This window comes from Physeter macrocephalus, chromosome 18 (assembly GCF_002837175.3).
Source record: "Physeter macrocephalus isolate SW-GA chromosome 18, ASM283717v5, whole genome shotgun sequence".
Lineage (NCBI taxonomy): Eukaryota > Metazoa > Chordata > Mammalia > Artiodactyla > Physeteridae > Physeter > Physeter macrocephalus.
The window spans coordinates 25,376,288-25,394,217 of NC_041231.1; the positions used below are offsets into that span (position 1 = coordinate 25,376,288).

General features: G+C 40.3%; 1 protein-coding gene across 1 annotated transcript in view; it reads left to right on the forward strand.

Annotated features, from left to right (window-relative positions):
- FRMD4B (FERM domain containing 4B) overlaps window positions 1-17,930 on the forward strand; it is a 129,858-nt gene that overhangs the window by 23,673 nt on the left and 88,255 nt on the right. The window contains exon 4 of the mRNA XM_024123922.1: window positions 5,349-5,433. Coding sequence (XP_023979690.1) covers window positions 5,349-5,433 — 85 coding nt within the window. The remainder of the gene's footprint in view (window positions 1-5,348; window positions 5,434-17,930) is intronic.

Sequence of the window (17,930 nt, forward strand, 5' to 3'; positions counted from 1 at the left end):
ACTGAGCCTGCGCGTCTGGAGCCTGTGCTCCGCAACGGGAGAGGCCACAGCAGTGAGAGGCCCGCGCACCGTGACGAAGAGTGGCCCCCGCTTGCCACAACTGGAGAAAGCCCTCGCACAGAAACAAAGACCCAACACAGCCAAAAATAAATAAATAAATAAATAAATAAATTTTTTAGAAAAAGAAAGGGGGGGAAATGCTGATGGGAGGAACACGAAAAGCAGAGACAAAACCTCTTCTCAAGAAGGCAAATTCTCAAGAAATTACACTTGTTAAACTGCTTGAGGTCTGTCTCCAAAACATATGCCTAGCCCAAAAGCCTGGGTTTGTTTAGAGGCTGAAAATGGAACTGTGGGCTTTGACTTCACAAAATCTTAGTGAAATCACTCACAGTAAGCACGCAGAAGGGAAACAATATCCTTTTGCCAAAAAAGGGCTGAAACAAAAGGTCTTTATTTTATGTCTGGGATAGTCCGTTTCATTTCATTAAGAAGCCCTAGATTTTGTTTTCAGTTCATGGTACGTGTTGATAGGTGCTCCTGGGGAGCCATTCTCCCGGAGGACCATACATACGTACTGTTCATACCCTCTGTAAATATGAAGTCATTACAGTGGCTCCCTTGAGGGAGAGATGGGATCGTGGATTCAGAGAGCAGGTAATCGGATGCCTAGGCAGAAAAGTAGAAGGCAACAGGGCGGATCGCCAGAAAGTAGTGGGAAACAAGATAGGGACCTGTTTACTGGAACTAGGATATAGTCAGGGACCTGAGCTTCAGAAACAAGAGGAACCCAATTTCTAGTACAAAGGTATCTGTGCAGAATTGGACAAGCCACAAGTAGATTTGGTGCTAAGCCACCCAACTCTCTGCCTATGGTTTGTTAAATTCTTGAAGACTAGCAAGAGGTCTGGCTAATATGCCCTCTCCCTGGAATGCCCTTCCAACCTTCGTTACCTGGTGAACTCATGCATTCTTTAAGACTCGGCTCAATTGTCTGAGGGTACACCGTGTCCTGTGACACTTAGTCCTCTGGATTTCAGTTTGGCAGCCTTCTCCCTCTTGATTCATAAGCTGATTTAATGGCATTCCTCCCTTGGGCCCCATGGCATTGTGTACATTTTATACTTCATTGTGATTGTTATTGTAGGAAGCATCCTATCATATTGGTATGAAATATGAACTTTGAAGTCTGGAAGGCCTTAGTTTGAATCATGGTTCCACCGCTTTCTAACTGTATGGCTTGGGGAAGTTGACTTTACATCTCTATTTCTCAGTTTTCTTATCTGTAAGATAGGTTCATAACTTGCTACCTCTGGCATCTGGTTGTACTGAAGTTAAATGAAATGATGCATGTAGAGCCCTTTGTATTGTCCCTAGCACGTGGGAAGCCCTCTAGTATCCAGTAATTTGGATTCTTTGGTTTCCAGCAAAAGAAACCAATTGTGGCTAACAGAATTGAAGGAAAACTGGACTAACAAAGCCTCAGAAAAGATAGGAATCCAGGCTCTGCAGGGGTCTAGGGAGCAGAAACCGATGGACAATTTCATCCGGGTACCACTGGCAGAACGATAGGCTCCAACAATCTTTGATGGATAGGTCATTGTAATCATATTTCTATTCCAGGGTGAAAGAATCTGACTGGTCTAGCTTGGGTCACATGCTCATACCTTGGAGAAGGAGTTCCAGCTGAGTAAAAGGAATGTGCTCAGCTGTTTTACATCCAGCTGGCGATCCTTAAGGCTTTTGCATATGTGACTCCCGCTAAAGACCATTGCAGATTTATTTATTTAATAACTCAAGCACAGGATTAAAAAAAAAAAAAGTTTTGAAGACAGTGGCAAAATGTGAATGAAGATCAGAATCTTAAATATTAAGGAATTATGAACTTTGCTAGTGTGAAAATTCATTGAGGTTATGCTTTTAATACGATCCTTCTCTGTTAGAGATATATATTGAAATAAGTAAAAGTGAAAGAATCACCAAATCTTGGCATAGATAACAGACCCTGAGTTCTCCTAATCTGACCTGGGACTCTTATAGGGCAGGAAGACCCTTCCAATACTATTTTAACTTTTTAAAAGGTGTTTCATAGGTTGATCCAAAATCTATCACCTTGTATTTTTTTGGTCCACTGATCTGGTTCTGACTTTTTTTTTTTTTAATTATTATTTATTTATTTATTATTCATTTATTTTATTTATTTATTTTTGGCTGTGTTAGGGCTTCGTTGGTGTGTGTGGGCTTTTTCTCGTTGCGGGGAGCAGGGGCTACTCTTCGTTGCGGTGCGCAGGCTTCTCATTGCAGTGACTTCTCTTGTCGCAGAGCACAGGCTCTAGGCGTGCGGGCTTCAGTAGTTGTGGCACGTGGGTTCAGTAGTTGTGGCTCATGGGCTCTAGAGCACAGGCTTCAGTAGTTGTGGCGCACGGGCTTAGTTGCTTCGCGACACGTGGGATCTTCCCGGACCAGGACTTGAACCCGTGTCCCCTGCATTGGCAGGCGGATTCTTAACCACTGCACCACCAGGGAAGCCCTGGTTCTGACTTTTGAAACAATAGAGAACAAACGTACTTCTATTTTACTTGTTTCTGCACACAATTATTTAGGGCTTAGCTTTCCTTATAAATGCTGGTTGAGTGAACTAAGAGAGGCAGCCAGGAGGAGGTTCCACTGAAAAGCATTGTCTACAGGAGTCAAAGGGACCCAGGTCAACACCTCCTCCTGCCTGTGCATGTAGGCGGATCTCTAAATTCAGTTTCTGCATCTGTACAATGGGAATAGTGATAGGTATCTCCTTCCCAGGGTTGTTGTGAGAATTAAAGGAAACAACGCGTGGAAAGCGCTCCGCATGTGACCCAGCACATAAGTAAGAGCTCAAGAAACATTAGCTGTGATCCTGCTGTAGCACTTTCAGGCTGCCCCCCGAAAACCTGCCCATCTTATCTCAGTTGACAGAGATGAAAATACTTGTAAAAGCAAAGGAAGCAGGGCAAAACCATCACCACCTAGTTGAAACAGAAGGTCCTTCAGGAAACTTAGTTACACAGGTCATCTCAGTCCTGTGGCAGCAGCAGGCCTTGAATCTGCCGTCGCAGGGACTCGCTACTCTCTGCCTCTGCTCCGTCAGTTCCTGCTCTTGACTTGTGTCCTTTCTCTCCCTCCTGGCTTCTGCTTGGTGCCTTTCTCTACCTCCAGTGTTTCCCTCTTGACCTGTGTCTCTCATCTCTCAGTCTCTCTAAGAGACCATACATGATGGGTTTGTCCGTTCCTTACCCTGTATAAGGAGCCTCTGATGGGCTGATCTCTCTTCTTCCCAGCCCACCTCATAGGATGCTCACCAGCTTACAGACTGGTTGCCTTTGAGTCAGGTGACTGTCCTTGGTCTGTCTGGCCATGGCCAGGAGACCGAAATTGATGGGAGAATACTCAGATTATAACTAACTCTTGGTGAAAGCCAAATTATGAATGTTTATCACATTACCACAGAGATGCTATTTACCTATTGTATTTTCTCCACCTGGATTTCTTTTTATCCTATAGAATCCTGATTTTTTTCCTAGCCTTCAGATATAGTTCAAATCCCATCGTGTCCTATCAGCTTTTTTTTTTTTAAACATCATGCAAGGTTTGCCAAGCCACACTAGTTAGGATTTCTTGAATTCCTACCACGTGCCAGGTACTGTAGTGGGCACTTCATAACGGTCCTCCTAGGGCCATCGACATCCCCACTTTATAGACAAAGAGTCTTAGACTCAAAGCTTAAGCCACATCCCCCACATCCCCCCAAGTTAATAGCATTAAATTCCAGAAAATGGATTTTTATTAACAACTGTTAATTGTTTTACGTCCTTTTCTATTATCTCATTTACTCCTTCCAAAACCCTGTGAGGTAAGTGCAGTCATAACACCCATTTTAGAAAAGACACGGAGAAGCTAACGATCTTGCCCAAGGCTACACAGCTAATAAATGATGGAGCTGGGACTCCATACTCTGTATGTTTCAGATTCCCAAGCCTGCTATTCCCTCCAACTCTTCATCTCCCCCTCCTGCCTTAATCCTTAACTTTCCCTTCTCTCAGACACCTAACACTCATGAATCTTTGTTAAGCTCACTTATAGGTGAGATAAACCCTTGTAAGTGAAAATATAAAGGATTTTTTCTCTTTCTGGAACTTCCCTTGATGATTCAGCATTAAGGGTGGAATTTTTCAAATGATTTTACCGTCTCAGTGGTAAAATCTTTCACGGCCTTTTTAAGCTGCTGGATTTATTTCTCAAACGTTTCCTTATTGTGGAAAGGGAGGAAAAAATTAAAAAAGCAAATGCCCAAGGCCTGTCAGGATTTTGCAGAGCTAAGGACAAGACTCACCCCCACCCACCCCGTGCCACTTCAGTCCGGGTTTATCTTGCCTCTCACCAAGTTGAGAGCAAGTTCTCTTCCAGGACCCCAGCTGTGAGCTCTCTTCGGGTATTAAGTCTCTTCATGCATTATTCATCAGTGGGGCTCCAACAGTACAGAAAACCTTCTAGGCCTCGGCTGGCGCACTCACCCATGCCAGAGGGCCTGCCTTCACCAGCCAGCTTCCACAGGACGGGATGAGGAAAACACAAGACTCTCCTCCCCTCCCCACCTCTTGGTAGTCAGCTCTCTCCTAAAAGAGGGACCTGGCCTCGTAGACTGAACGAGCAAAGGCCCAGAAAAGGCAGTGGAGGGGACGAGGCCCAGAATGCCCTGATTTGCATGAGAAAGACCAAGATTAAGTAGTTCGAGAGCTCAGCTTCCAGCCAGAGGGAAAGCCTGGAGCCTGGAAGGATGAGAGGAAAGGAGGGAGGGTGCGATTGAAACTCTCCTGGTGGATGGGGGGGAGGTAAACGTGGGGCTCTCACACCCACCCTGAGTCTGAAAACGACAGAGCCACAGGCCTCCAGGTTCAATTATTTAGTAGTGCCTACTCAGCGGACTTCCGTTTTCAGCCCTCAGAGCTCAACTGGGCTTTGTTTCGAAGCTGTCTCAGGTATTCCGAGCTCCCAGAACGTGTGTCGAAGAATGCGCAACCAAGAGTAAAGTTGGCTTTGCAGTTGGTGACCATTTTGGATTTTTCTTTAATTCACCTTCCAACACACAAAAGACTTCTGTAGAAGATGTTCTCTGCATATCCACATACATCCACATAGATTCATACATACACACAGCTGTACATACGTGTTGCAGGTAGCTTTTAAGAGGGAAATAAAGCACAACCATCCCCCTAGTTTCTGAAAATTCTCTGCGAGAAACTACATGAGGAAATGAAATCATGCAGAGAGAAGGGAAGGAATCTGAAGGAACAAACTTCTGTACTGTTTTTCAGGTTTTACATTGAGAGCATATCGTTCCTGAAGGATAAAACCACCGTGGAGCTGTTTTTCCTGAATGCAAAGGCCTGTGTGCACAAGGTAAGGGCCCCATTTGTTATGGTCAGTGACAGACTCCAGAGGGACTGGAGAAGGAGGGAGCAATGGCAGGGCCTTTGTTTTCATGTTCAAATGGAGAAAAAAAGGACATAATCTTTTTCCTTGACATATCCTACCCCACCAAACAAATAAGCCAAAAAAAAAAAAAAAGAAAGAAAGAAAAAAAGGCAGTTCTTCTCAAATTCTGAGTTGGGAAGACAGCCATGTACAGAGACATCGTGCTCACGCAGAATTACCACGGACTTCAATGCAGCTCATACTCGGAATGACCCAGAAGGACACAAAGATAGATCAAGCAGACTGTGATCGAAGCCTCACAAAAGTCAGGCCAGAAATCTTTTTTAACAGAATATGGCCTACATTTATCGTAACTCAAAGCCAGTCTCCTTGAGGGGCTGCTGCTCAAAGCCATGTGTTTTAAGGCAGAGTCTCAGTTACCTGTGGGCAAGGGACCTGTTTTTTTGCTTTGTTGTTTTTTCTTTCCATCCAGTCCGTGGAGGGTACACAGCTTTTGTAAAATTCAATACACACGAATTGCTAGAAAAATTATCCCATGCCTGGATGTTGCAGCCATGTCCGTCAGATTGCTGTAGAAGTATTAGACACCCTCCATTTTTATCTGAGCTCCTTGCAGATAAGCATTGCTTTAAAGCCCTCTAGTCTGGCCTCCTCAAACCATACCCTGTGCAACGGCAGGGAGTCTGTGGGCCAAGATAGGCTCAGCTGGAGCCCAGCTCCTCCCTTCAAGGTTATGGTCTCAGTGTTCAGGATCTCAGATCCCACGCCTGCTTCCAGGGCCGGTGGGAACCCCTTCTGCCCATATATTTCACCCTAAATCTGAGGGGTGGCCAGAGACAGCTGGATGGTGCCTGGCTTGGAAGGACAAGGGGGCAGACTGGGGGTTAGGACACCTGCATTGGTACTCCTCCCTCAGTCCCCGAAGTGTTAAGGGTGGCCCGCTGAACACATGCAGCTTTAATTAGTGTAAGACTCAGCAAGGAGCAGAGTTTTTGTTGTTGTTGTTTTTGTTTTAATAGCTTTATTGAGATGTAATTGACTACATAATTTTCTACATCTTATTAGAAGTAATACCCTTGAAATGATCACTACAATCAAGATGGTGAATATAGCCAGCAACTACAGATCTGCTTTTTGTCACAGTAGATTATATTTTCTAGAGTTTGATGTAAGTGAAATCATACAGTAGATAATCTTTTTGTCTTTTTTCCATGAGCATAATTGTTTTGAGATTCATCCATGTTGCTGCAGGTATCAATAGCGCTCTGCTTTTTATTGCTAAGTAATATTCCACTGTGTGGCTATACCTTACATTGTTTTGTTTTTGCTTTTGTTTTTGTTTTTTTGGCCGCACTGCATGGCATGCAGGATTGCGGGATCTTAGTTCCACCACCAGGGATTGAACCCGTGCCCCCTGCAGTGGCAGCATGGAGTCTTACCCACCGAACCACAGGGAAGTCCCTATACCTTACATTGTTTACACATTCACCTGTGTGTTTTGTTTTTTTTTTTTCCTTTTTCTCCCAGTTTTACTGGGATATAATTGACATATAATATTGTGTAAGTTTAAGGTGTACAGTATGATGATTTGATATGCACACATATTTCGAAATGATCCATTCACCTGTTGATGAACATTTAGATTATGCAAGTTTGGGGACTATTACAAATAAAACTGCTATAAACATCCATGTACAAGTCACTGTATATACATATACTTTCTTTTCTTCTTGGGCGAATACCTGGGAGCAGAATGGCTGGGTCATATGGTAGATAGATTTAACTTTTTAAGGTTCTGCCAAACTGTTTTCCAAAGTGGTTGTGCTATTTTAAATTCCCACCAGCAGTTTATGAGATTTCTAGTTCCTTCATATCCTTGTCAACACATGGCATCAACATCTCTTCCATTTTAGCCATTCTAATAGGAGTGTAGTAGCATCTCATTGCAGTTTTAATTTCCATTTCCCTGATGACATATGATGTTTGAGTGTCTCTCATGTGCTTATTTTACCATCATTATATCTTCTTTGTGTTTGAATCTTTTGCCCAATTTCTTTGGGTTGCTCTTTTCTTCTCATGAGTTTTCAGAGTATATATATTCTGGATATAAGTACTTTATTGGTTATATGGATTACAAATATTTTCTCCCAGTCTGTGGCTTGCTGTTCATTCTCTTCATGTCTTTCAAAGACTAAAAGGCTTTTATTTTGTTGAAGTCTATTTTATCAATTTGTTCCTTTATGGATTGCCATATTGTATCTCAGAAAACTTTGCCTAACCCAAGGTCACAAAAATTTTCTCCTGTGTTTTCTTCTAGAAGTTTTAGAATTTTAGGTATTGCATTAGGTCTATTATCCATTTTGAATTAATTTTTATATATGACACAAAGTTCAGATTGAAGTTCTTTCTTTCTTTTTTTTTTTTTTGCATATGGATATTCAGTGGCTCCAGTGCCATTTGTTGAAAAGGCTGTCATTTCTCTATTACATTGCCTTTGCACCTTTAAGAAAAATTAGTTGTCCATATATGTGTGGATTTACTTTTGGACTCTATTCCGTTCCGTTGACCTATTTGTCAGCCTTTATGGCAATAATATACTGTTTTGATTACTGCAGCTTTGAATTGCGTATTGAAATCAGAACAAACCCTAACTTTGTTCTTTTTAAAATTTGTCTTATTTATTCTAAGTTTTTTGCATTTCTATATAAATTTTAGAATCAGCTTGTCAACTTCTACCCAAAACAAATGAACAACCCTACTGATACTTTTATTAGGATTGTGTGAATTCATAGACCAAGGTGGGAAGAATTAACAGTTTAACAACATTGAGTCATCAGATCCTTGAACAAGATATATATATATTCATTTATTTAGATCATCTTTAATTTCTCTCAGTAGTTTTCAGTATATAGGTCTTTTGTTAGATCTGTCCCTATGTCTTACATATTATTTGATACAATTGTAAATGGTCTCTTTTTATTTCAATTTCTGAATGTTCATTATCAGTATATAGAAATCAAACTGATTTTTGTGTATTGATATTGAATCCTGCTAAACTCATTTGTAACTTTTGGTAACTTTTTTGTAGATTTCATCAGGTTTACTTTATAGATCATCTGCTAATAAAGATAGCTTTACTTCTTCCTTTTCAATCTGTGTGCCTTTTTATTAGTTGTCCAATTTATAGCATAGTTCATATTTTCTTATTATCCTTTTAATATGTGCAGTCTATAGTGGTATTGCCTCTCTCGATCCTGATATTAATAATTAGTGTCTTCTCTCTTTTTTCTTTCTTATCATTCTGGCCAGAAGTTTATCTGTATCGAGCCTCTCAAAGAATCAGCTTTTGGTTTCAATGATTTTCTCATTGAAAAAAAATTTTTTTTCTTCTTCATTGATTTCTGCTATGATCTTTATTAGTTTATACTTTATCCTTATTATTGCCTTTCTTCTTCCTTTGGGTTTAATTTGCTCTTCATATACCAGTCTCTTAAGATGAAAGCTGAGATACTGATTAAAGATGTTTCTTTTCTAATATATGCATTTAATACTGTAACATTTTCTAAGTACTGATTTTGTATTCCACAAATACTGATATGTTGTGTTTTCATTTTCATTCATTTGTAAATATTTTTAAATTTCCTTTTTGATATATCTTCATTGGCTCATTGTTATTTAGAAGAGTATAGTTTGGTTTCCAGAAATTTGGGGACTTTTAGGGATCTTTTATTTACCTCTAATTAAATCTCACGGTGGTCAGAAAACACACTGTGTGTAAATTAAATTCTTTTAAATTTAGTGTGACTTATTTATGGCCCAGAATATGCTTCGTCTTGGTAAGTGGTCCATGTGACTTGGGAAGAATGTGTGTTCTGCTGTCGTTGGGTGGATGTTCTATAAATGTTAACCAAGTCAATTTGATAGTATTGTTTAAGTCTACTACTCTTGCTGATTGTGTGTCTACTTCCTGTATCAGTTATTGACAGAGGTACTGAAATCTCTAGCTATGATTGTGGATTTTTCTTTCTCTTTGTAAGTTCTATCAGTTTTCGTTTCATGTATTTTGAAGTTTTGTTATTAGGGTATAAACATTTAGGAATGCTATATCCTCTTGACTATCTTTATAGAATGATCCTCTTTATCCTGGTAATATTCTTTATCTGAAATCTGCTTTGATATTAATATAACCACTTCACATTTCTTTTGATCAGTGTTAACATAGTAAGTCTTCTTCCATCCTTTTAATTGTGAACGGTTTGTGTCTGTGTATTTAAAGTGAATTTCTTATAGACAACATATAATTGCATCTTGATATTTTTACCCATTTTATTTATCCATTTATCCATCTCGGTCTTTTAACTGGTTGTTTACATTATTTACGTTTAATATGATTATTGACATGGTTAAGTTTGTCTGTCTTGCTATTTGTTTTCTATTTGTCCTGTCTGTTCTTTGTTCCTTTTTTCTGCCTTCTTTTGGATTTATTGAGTATTTTATGATTTCATTGTATTTCCTTTGTTGGATTACTAGCTGTAACTCTTTGTTTTATTTTTTCTGTGATTGCTTTAGGGTTTATAGTGTACATCTTTAACTTATCAAGTCTACCTTCAAGTGATCTTGTACGATTTCACATGTAGTACAAGAACCTTATAATAGTATATTTCTATTTCTTCATTCTCAGCCTTTATGCTGTCAGTGTCATACGTTTTATTTTTAGATGTGTTATAGATGCACATGACATTGTTATTGTTTTTGTGTAAACGTTTGGTCATCTCTGTCTGCTTTTAACATTTTCTCTTTATCACTGCTTTGAATAATTTGATATAGCTTTCTCCTTCATGGTTCTTGTGATTGGTGTTTATTGAACATCTTGGACTTGTGGGTTTATAGTTTTTATCAAATTTGGGAATATTTCAGCCATAATTTCTTCAACTATTTTTTTCTGTCCCCATCCGTGCCTCCTCTGCAAACTGCACTTGCACATATACTAGGCCACCTAAAGTTATCCCACAGCTAAGTGATGCTCTTTTCTTTTTATTTCTTTCTTTCTTTTTGTGTTTTATTTTGATAATTTCTATTGCAGTATCTTTAATTTTATTCATCTTTTCTCTTAGAATTTATTCTGCCATTTATCCCACCCTGTATATTGAAGTTTTTATCTTTAGAAGTTTGAGATTTGGATCTTTTTAAAATCTTGCCTGTGGCTACTTAACTTTTTAAACATATGGGCTACAGTTATAATAATTGTTTTAATTTCTTCATCTGCTTACTCTCTTTTATTTTTTTGGCCACACTGTGCGGCTCGCGGGATCTTAGTTCCCTGACCGGGGATTGAACCCGGGCCCTGGCAGTGAGAGCGTGGAGTCCTAACCACTGGACAACCAGGGAAGTCCCTTCATCTGCTTATTCTAATATTTGTGTCATTTTGGGTGGTTCTGATTGATTGATTTTTCTCCTCATTATGGGTCATGTTTTCCTACCTATTTGCATGCCTGATAATTTTTGATTGGATTCTGGACGTTTTTAATTGTATCTTTTGGGGTGCCATGTATTTTCATATTCCTTAAATATTCTTGACGTTTGTTTGGGGATACAGTTTAGTTACCTCGATGCAGTTCAGTTTTTCATGGTCTCACTTTTATGATTTGTTAGGCTGGACCAGAGCAGTACTCATTCTAGAGCCAATTATTGCCTGTGACTGAGGCAAGACCTTCCTCAGTACTCTAGTCAATGCCCCATGAATTATGAGTTTTTTCAGTCTGACTGGTGGGAATAGGCACCATTTTCAGCCCTGTGTGAGGACCAGGCACCCTTCCCTTTCATCCTTTTGGCTAGTTCTTTCCCCAGCCTTGGGTAGTCTCCTTCCATGCATGCAGTGATCAGTACTCAGCTAAATACTCAAAGAAGACCCACTGTATAGCTTCAAGAGTCTCTCTTGGTGCAGCTCTCTTTTCTCTAGCACTCTGTTCTACAAATTCCATCCATTTTGGTTTCCGCATTCTCTCAGCTCCAGCTGCACAACTCCAAAAGTCCACCTTGCTCCATCTGGGTTTCCCCTTCACAGCCCTCCTACCACCATTTGAGGCTGTTTATAACTGGAAATGCTCTGAGAATTTCTTGATTTTTCTTCTGGTATTTTAAATCCCAACTTAAACATCAGTGAAGATGAAATTTGTTCTCTGAGAGAAAGTCTACTTCAGCAGTAGTTATGACAAAATCTGGTTTAACGTAGGCCTCTCCTTATAAAGTAATCCAAACGATTAGGTGTTTCTGTTTTCTGTGACCTGCTGAAATTTGCAATATGAGAAAATAAGTTAAGAATCATACTGTGTTTTGATCTTGACAAGGAAATGTAATTTTAAGGAAAGATCTCAGGGCTAGGAACTAGGGCTGCCTCGGAGCCGCACCAGGTGTGTGATCTTAGGATAGGTACTTAACCTTGCTGAAACGTTTTCCCCCCTTTCAGAGTGATTCCTTTGAGATAACGGCATAATGTCTCATGTGTGACCTTGGACTCCTTTTATCAGATTTACAAGAAATGCTCATTTAAATGAGCAGGCTCCTGTCTCTGTCGCTCTCTAGACCACAGAATCAGAATTGAGGTGGGGAGCTGGGCATCAGCCTTTCCAACAAAGTTCTTAGGTAATTCTCCTGAACACCTTGGTTGAAGAACCACTGGTTTTTCTGCCTGTTAAACACACAGAATGTTTAAATACATGTTAAAACTTGCTTTGAGGAATACGAATCAGGTCTAGAGATAAGACTCTAGAAAGAGGCCTTTTCATTTCTCCTCTTCTTCTTTACTGACAGTTAAAAAAGAAAGTAGTCATTTCACCTTAAAAACAAGAAAGCAGAGGAAGGTATGAAATCCATTTCCAGGTCTGAGACTAATGGAAAGGAAAGAAATGTCCAAATGAAACCGTGCACCTCAGATTGGGACTTGAACCCAGGCGGCCGGGACTCAAACACGGCCAAAACCCACAGTCTTCCAACTGAGATCACACACCTAGTTTCAGGACTTAATGAAGCTCAGGTTCTTGATGTCTCATAGTAGAAAGAATTCAGTGAGAGAGAAAGTGATAGGTAAGAAGTGGATTTATTTAGAGAGAAACACACTCCACAGACAGTGTGGGCCATCTCAGAAGGTGAGAAAGGCACCAGGGTATGGGGTTGTCATTATTTATAGGAGTGGGTAATTTCATAGGCTAATGAGTGGGAGGAGTATTCCAGCTATTTTAGGAAGGGGCGGGGATTTCCAGGAATTGGGCCTCTACTTCTTGATCCTTGTGGTCGGTCTTGGAACTGTCATGGCGACTGTTGGTGTGTCATTTAGCTTGCTGATGTGTTACAGTGAGAGTATACTGAGGCTCAAGGTCTAGTGGAAGTCAACTTGTCTGCCATCTTGGACCCATTTGCTTCTAATTAGTTTATGTCATGTCCTCGGGCTATGTCATTCTTTCAAAGGTTGTGCGCTGCTTCCTTCCCTCCTGTTTCACAGAGAGCCTTTTCTCTATATTATTGTGTGCCAGCACTGTGCTAAGTGGTATACAGTTAACTGCATTTGATCCTCACGGTAGCCCATGAAGAAGGAAACTTGTGATCCCTTTTACAAATAAAAGAACTGAGGCACAGAGAGGTTAAGTAGTTTTCTTAATGTCACAGAGCTATTTATTATGCGGGAAAAGTGTCCTTGGCAAATTATACCAGCAGGACACCCTGGGCCTTAAAAACACCCCCCATTTACCTCAGCTTCCTTTTAGTCACTGCTCTGGGGAAATAAAAGTGTCCTCAGTAACTTAGAGCTCAGGGGCTATTGTTACAGAGTTGGCAGGTCCTAGCACTAACAAATATTAAATATGAATAATTTACCAGGCACTTACTATACATATTCATTCATTTAGTTTTCATTCCAACCCTATTAGATAAGTTAGGTACCTTACCTATTAGGTAAGTTCTATTATTATTATCTCCCATTTTATAGATGGGAATATTGAGGTACAGAGGTTAAGTAACATACACAAACCTCACATAGTTAATAAGTGGAGGAGCCAAGCTTCATCCCAGGCAGTATAATGCCAGAGTCCACGAGTTTAACCATGACACATCCTAGCTCTTGAGGGATAAGGGCTGTCTGCCCACTGCATGTGGCATATTTGTGGCATCCTGAATTTAAGCTTCAGAAGTGCACTAGTGCTCTTGTTGGTACGAAACCTACCAGAATGTTAGAAACTGCCTATACGGTTCAAGAGTTCCCCAGAAGAGAGCTGTTGTCTGAGTTGTCTTTCAAGTGAAGCCTCCCGAACCTGTTTGGCTTCCTCGGTGAGAATGCACCGAGGTTATGTACAGCCATAACCTGTGCCAGGTGGTGATGATGGGGAAATGCCCAAACTGATGCTGGGGAACCCTGGGAGCCCGCAACATGTGGGCTGTGGTCCACCTTAGACAACCTGCAGCCTGCTTGGAAAAGCCTTAAATGCATGAGAAACCCACTGCAGGTTTGCCTGCAGTGATGGTTTTTGGAGGCCTCCTCAACCATATGTGTGCTTTTAGTAATCAAACAACATTTATCACTACCACCCCATTTTTAAAATCAGCTATTTGAAGACATGCTTGGAAAATTAAAATAGTATTGGCTACCTTGTCTCTTTAGGTGTATATAAAATTATTATAATAATGAGATGACAGAAAATGTGGGAAAGCAAGTGGGGTTCAAGAGGTGCTCTGTGGTAGAGACCGTGCATGGGGGTGGGTGGGGAGGAAGAGGAGGACGGTAGCTCGACTTACTGAGAGCTCAGCAAACAGCCAATACTGATTTTTTCATGTATTGACTCATCTAAGCCTCGCGACAGCCGATAATGTTATTTATTATTACTTTAACAAATGAGCAAATGGAGGCATCAATAAGGTAAATAATTTGGCCATGGGTAAATGGCTCATTAGTAGTGAAGTAATCACTAGGCAGTCTGGCTACAGAAACCACAGTATTTGTCTTTATTCATTCAATAAAAAATTATTGCATTCCAATTAAGGGCTAGGATTTCTGACGAGTGCTGCATTATCAGTGTAGTATGTAGCACTGCTACCTTCCTGTGGCCCATCCTGAGTCTTAAGGATCCCCTCACTCATTTGTACATTTGTGTATGGGTGTGTGTTGTGTTTATTTTAAAGGCAATGTACATTATGGTACTTTCTAACATAATATTTCTGAAAGATGCCAGGGACCTTGGAGGGACTGAGCATACCCAGAATTCCATGATGTTATGTGTTACCCCTTCCAGACATCACATAGAAAGCCATTTGAAACATTTTCCTAGTTCTGCAATACTATAAGAAATCTCACAAACAGAATTAGGATTTTGTAGTCACACACACACACTCACACACACACACACACGCACACTAATATCGTACTTTAAATCTGCAGCTCAAGAATCTACCTCATGATCATAAGCTATTTTCATATGAAAAAGTTTAAAAATTTTTGAATATTAGACCACATTCTTGGAAATTCAAGAAGTGAATTTGACAAAGGCTTGACAAAGGCTTCAAGAACTCTTTCAATATACAGGTGTGTGATTTTGTTTAACCCAATATTTTCCAAACTTACTAGCAGATGCAATTCTTCTTTGAAGCAGTGCTTACCAGTGAACTGCTGACCACGCTTTTGAAAGTGATGTTCTAGATATATCCTATACCGTTAAATAATAAAGCAAGACAACTGTAAGCTTCCTCGGTTTTACCTTAGGTTAGATCTGGCCACAAAATAAAACCTAGGTCTATTCTGATTCTGTTTTTGGCCGTGCCCCACGGCTTGTGGAATCTTAGTTCCCTGACTAGAGATCGAACCCGGGCCCTCAGCAGGGAGGGAACAGAGTCCTAACCACAGGACCACCAGGGAATTCCTTATTCTGATTCTTTAAATAAAACATCTTAGGACTCAGTCAAGAGATGTTAACCTGAGTACAAGGCAGTTACGATCTACTCTGTTCCAGGCTTTAACAGGAGCAGGTACCATATCAAGATGCAGGAGAAAATGGCTCAGTGATACCTTCAGAGATTTTACTGTGCCCCCTGTTTTCATAAGCACTCATCTCTTTGTACTTTGAATAAATGTGGAAATATTAGTGAGCCAAACATTAATGATCCTATTAAAAAACAAAGTCATTGCAAGACTATCCAATCAGGTTTATTTTTATCCTCCCTCTTACCGCATTTCTGGACTGAGGCCTTATTAGGTGTGCCCTTTCACCAGGAGACTTGGGGAGAGTCTCAGCCTGTCACCCACAAACACGCTCTTGCCACACTTGCAGTGATAGAATATGTTGCATAATGTCCTCCGTCTGTTAATGCCATTTGCATTTAAGTGTGTGAACCTGGAGGCACCAAAGCTCTCTTAAAAGCCCCTTCACAAGGCAGTTTGGCCACGTCCGTGACAATGAAGAGTCTATCTTTTCACCCAGTGCTCCACCAACTTTAGGAATTAGCGCATGGAAGATACTACTGAAATATGAAAAGGTGAATATTAAAAGATTTTAGATTATTATTTCTAATAGCAGGAAACTGAAAACTGCCTAAATGTGATTGAATAAGGATTAGTTAAATAAGTGACCAATCATTCATGTGATAAGAATACTGGGCAGCCATTAAAAAAATAGAATAGCCCTGGGCTTCCCTGGTGGCGCAGTGGTTGAGAGTCCGCCTGCCGATGCAGGGGACGCGGGTTCGTGCCCCGGTCCGGGAAGATCCCACATGCCGCGGAGCGGCTGGGCCCGTGAGCCATGGCCGCTGGGCCTGCACGTCCGGAGCCTGTGCTCCGCAACGGGAGAGGCCACAACAGTGAGAGGCCCGCGTACCGCAAAAAAAAAAAAAAAAAATAGAATAGCCCTTCTCAGCTGGTGTGGAAGCCTGTCCAAACTGCGTTTTTTTTCTTTCATCCATTTTTTTTTTTTCCCTGCACTGCACAGCATATGGGATCGTGGTTCCCCGACCAGGGTTCGAACCCACATCCCCTGCATTGGAAGGGCTGTGTCTTAGCCACTGGACTGCCAGGGAAGTCCCGAAATTGCATTGTTAAGTTTAAAAAGAACCAAGCTACAGAACAGTAAATATAGTATAATTGTCTTTCACTTTATTTGCTTATATATGTGTGTGTGTGTGTGTGTGTGTGTGTGTGTGTGTATAAAATGTACTTATAGGAAAAATAGAAAAATATATTGCATATTATCTCTGAGAGTGAGATTATGGAAAGACTTGCTTTCTAAGTAATGCTTTTCTAAAATTTTTTAAATAGGATACTTGCATTCATTTTATATCAGAAAAATAGAGACAAAAATAATCAATGTATTCATTAAACTTTACCTCTTTGAAGCTGTATGAAGAGAATAAAAACATTGTGTTGATCACTCTCCCTCCATTAGAAAAATACTCAGTTGTCTTTCTCACTGGACAAAGCTAAGTGGAAACTGAAAACTCCTAATTGCTTTATCTAAAAAAGCAAAAGGTCTACTCTTAATGACAACTGACAGAATGTTTTTTTCTGATTGTAAAAATAATACTTGATTGTTGAACATTTAGAAAATAGAGAAAAGGACAAAAAAACAATCAAAAAAACGAATTGATCCATAATCCTACTACTGATGCGTTAATTGTATTAGTTTGACCTATTTCTTTCTTTGAAGTATGTATTTTGTTGGCTGAGATCAATTGCTGCCTGCATTTCATATTGTGTTAGACTTTTAACTTTTTAGGTATTTTGGCTACTTTGACCTCATCCATCTACTTTTCTTCCTATTTTCTATGTGTTCTTGCAAGAACCAGGATGCAAGATGGGGAAGGACTGCAGGATTGCTTTGAAAATTCACATTTTTATTTCATTAAAGATAAACTCGCACATTGAGGGTAGGGACCAGGTTTTTTATACGATGGAGTCTCTAGGACCTAGATGTTAGGTAAAAGGTTGCTTAAGTGAACGAGCGAATAATTAAAGAATGAACGAATGGATGGCAGGATTGAGGCATTTTAGAACGTAAAATCAATAAGACCTTGTATCCCCCATGTTTAACGTCTTGGCCCCTGCTACCTACAGAGGCAGTATAGTGCAGTGGGGGAAAGGTTCGGCTGAAACCAGGCAGTCTGGGTTCAAACACATGGCTTTGGCTCTAACCTGGGCATGTTACTTACATTTTTAAGCCTCAGTTTTATCGACTGTAAAGTGGGGATCGTAGTTCCTACTGCAATGGATGAGTTAATATATACCAGGTAGACAGAAGAGTGTCTGAAACACTGTTTTTTTTGTTTTGTTTTGTTATTTATTTATTTATTTAGGCCAGTTCTGGGTGCCTTCTTGTTTTTTTTTCACACACTATATTTTATTTTTACAAGAGATAAACAGACTGACACCAAGCATTGTAAATGGATGACCACAACAAAGGCAACAATGATTGCAATTACCAAACAGGAGA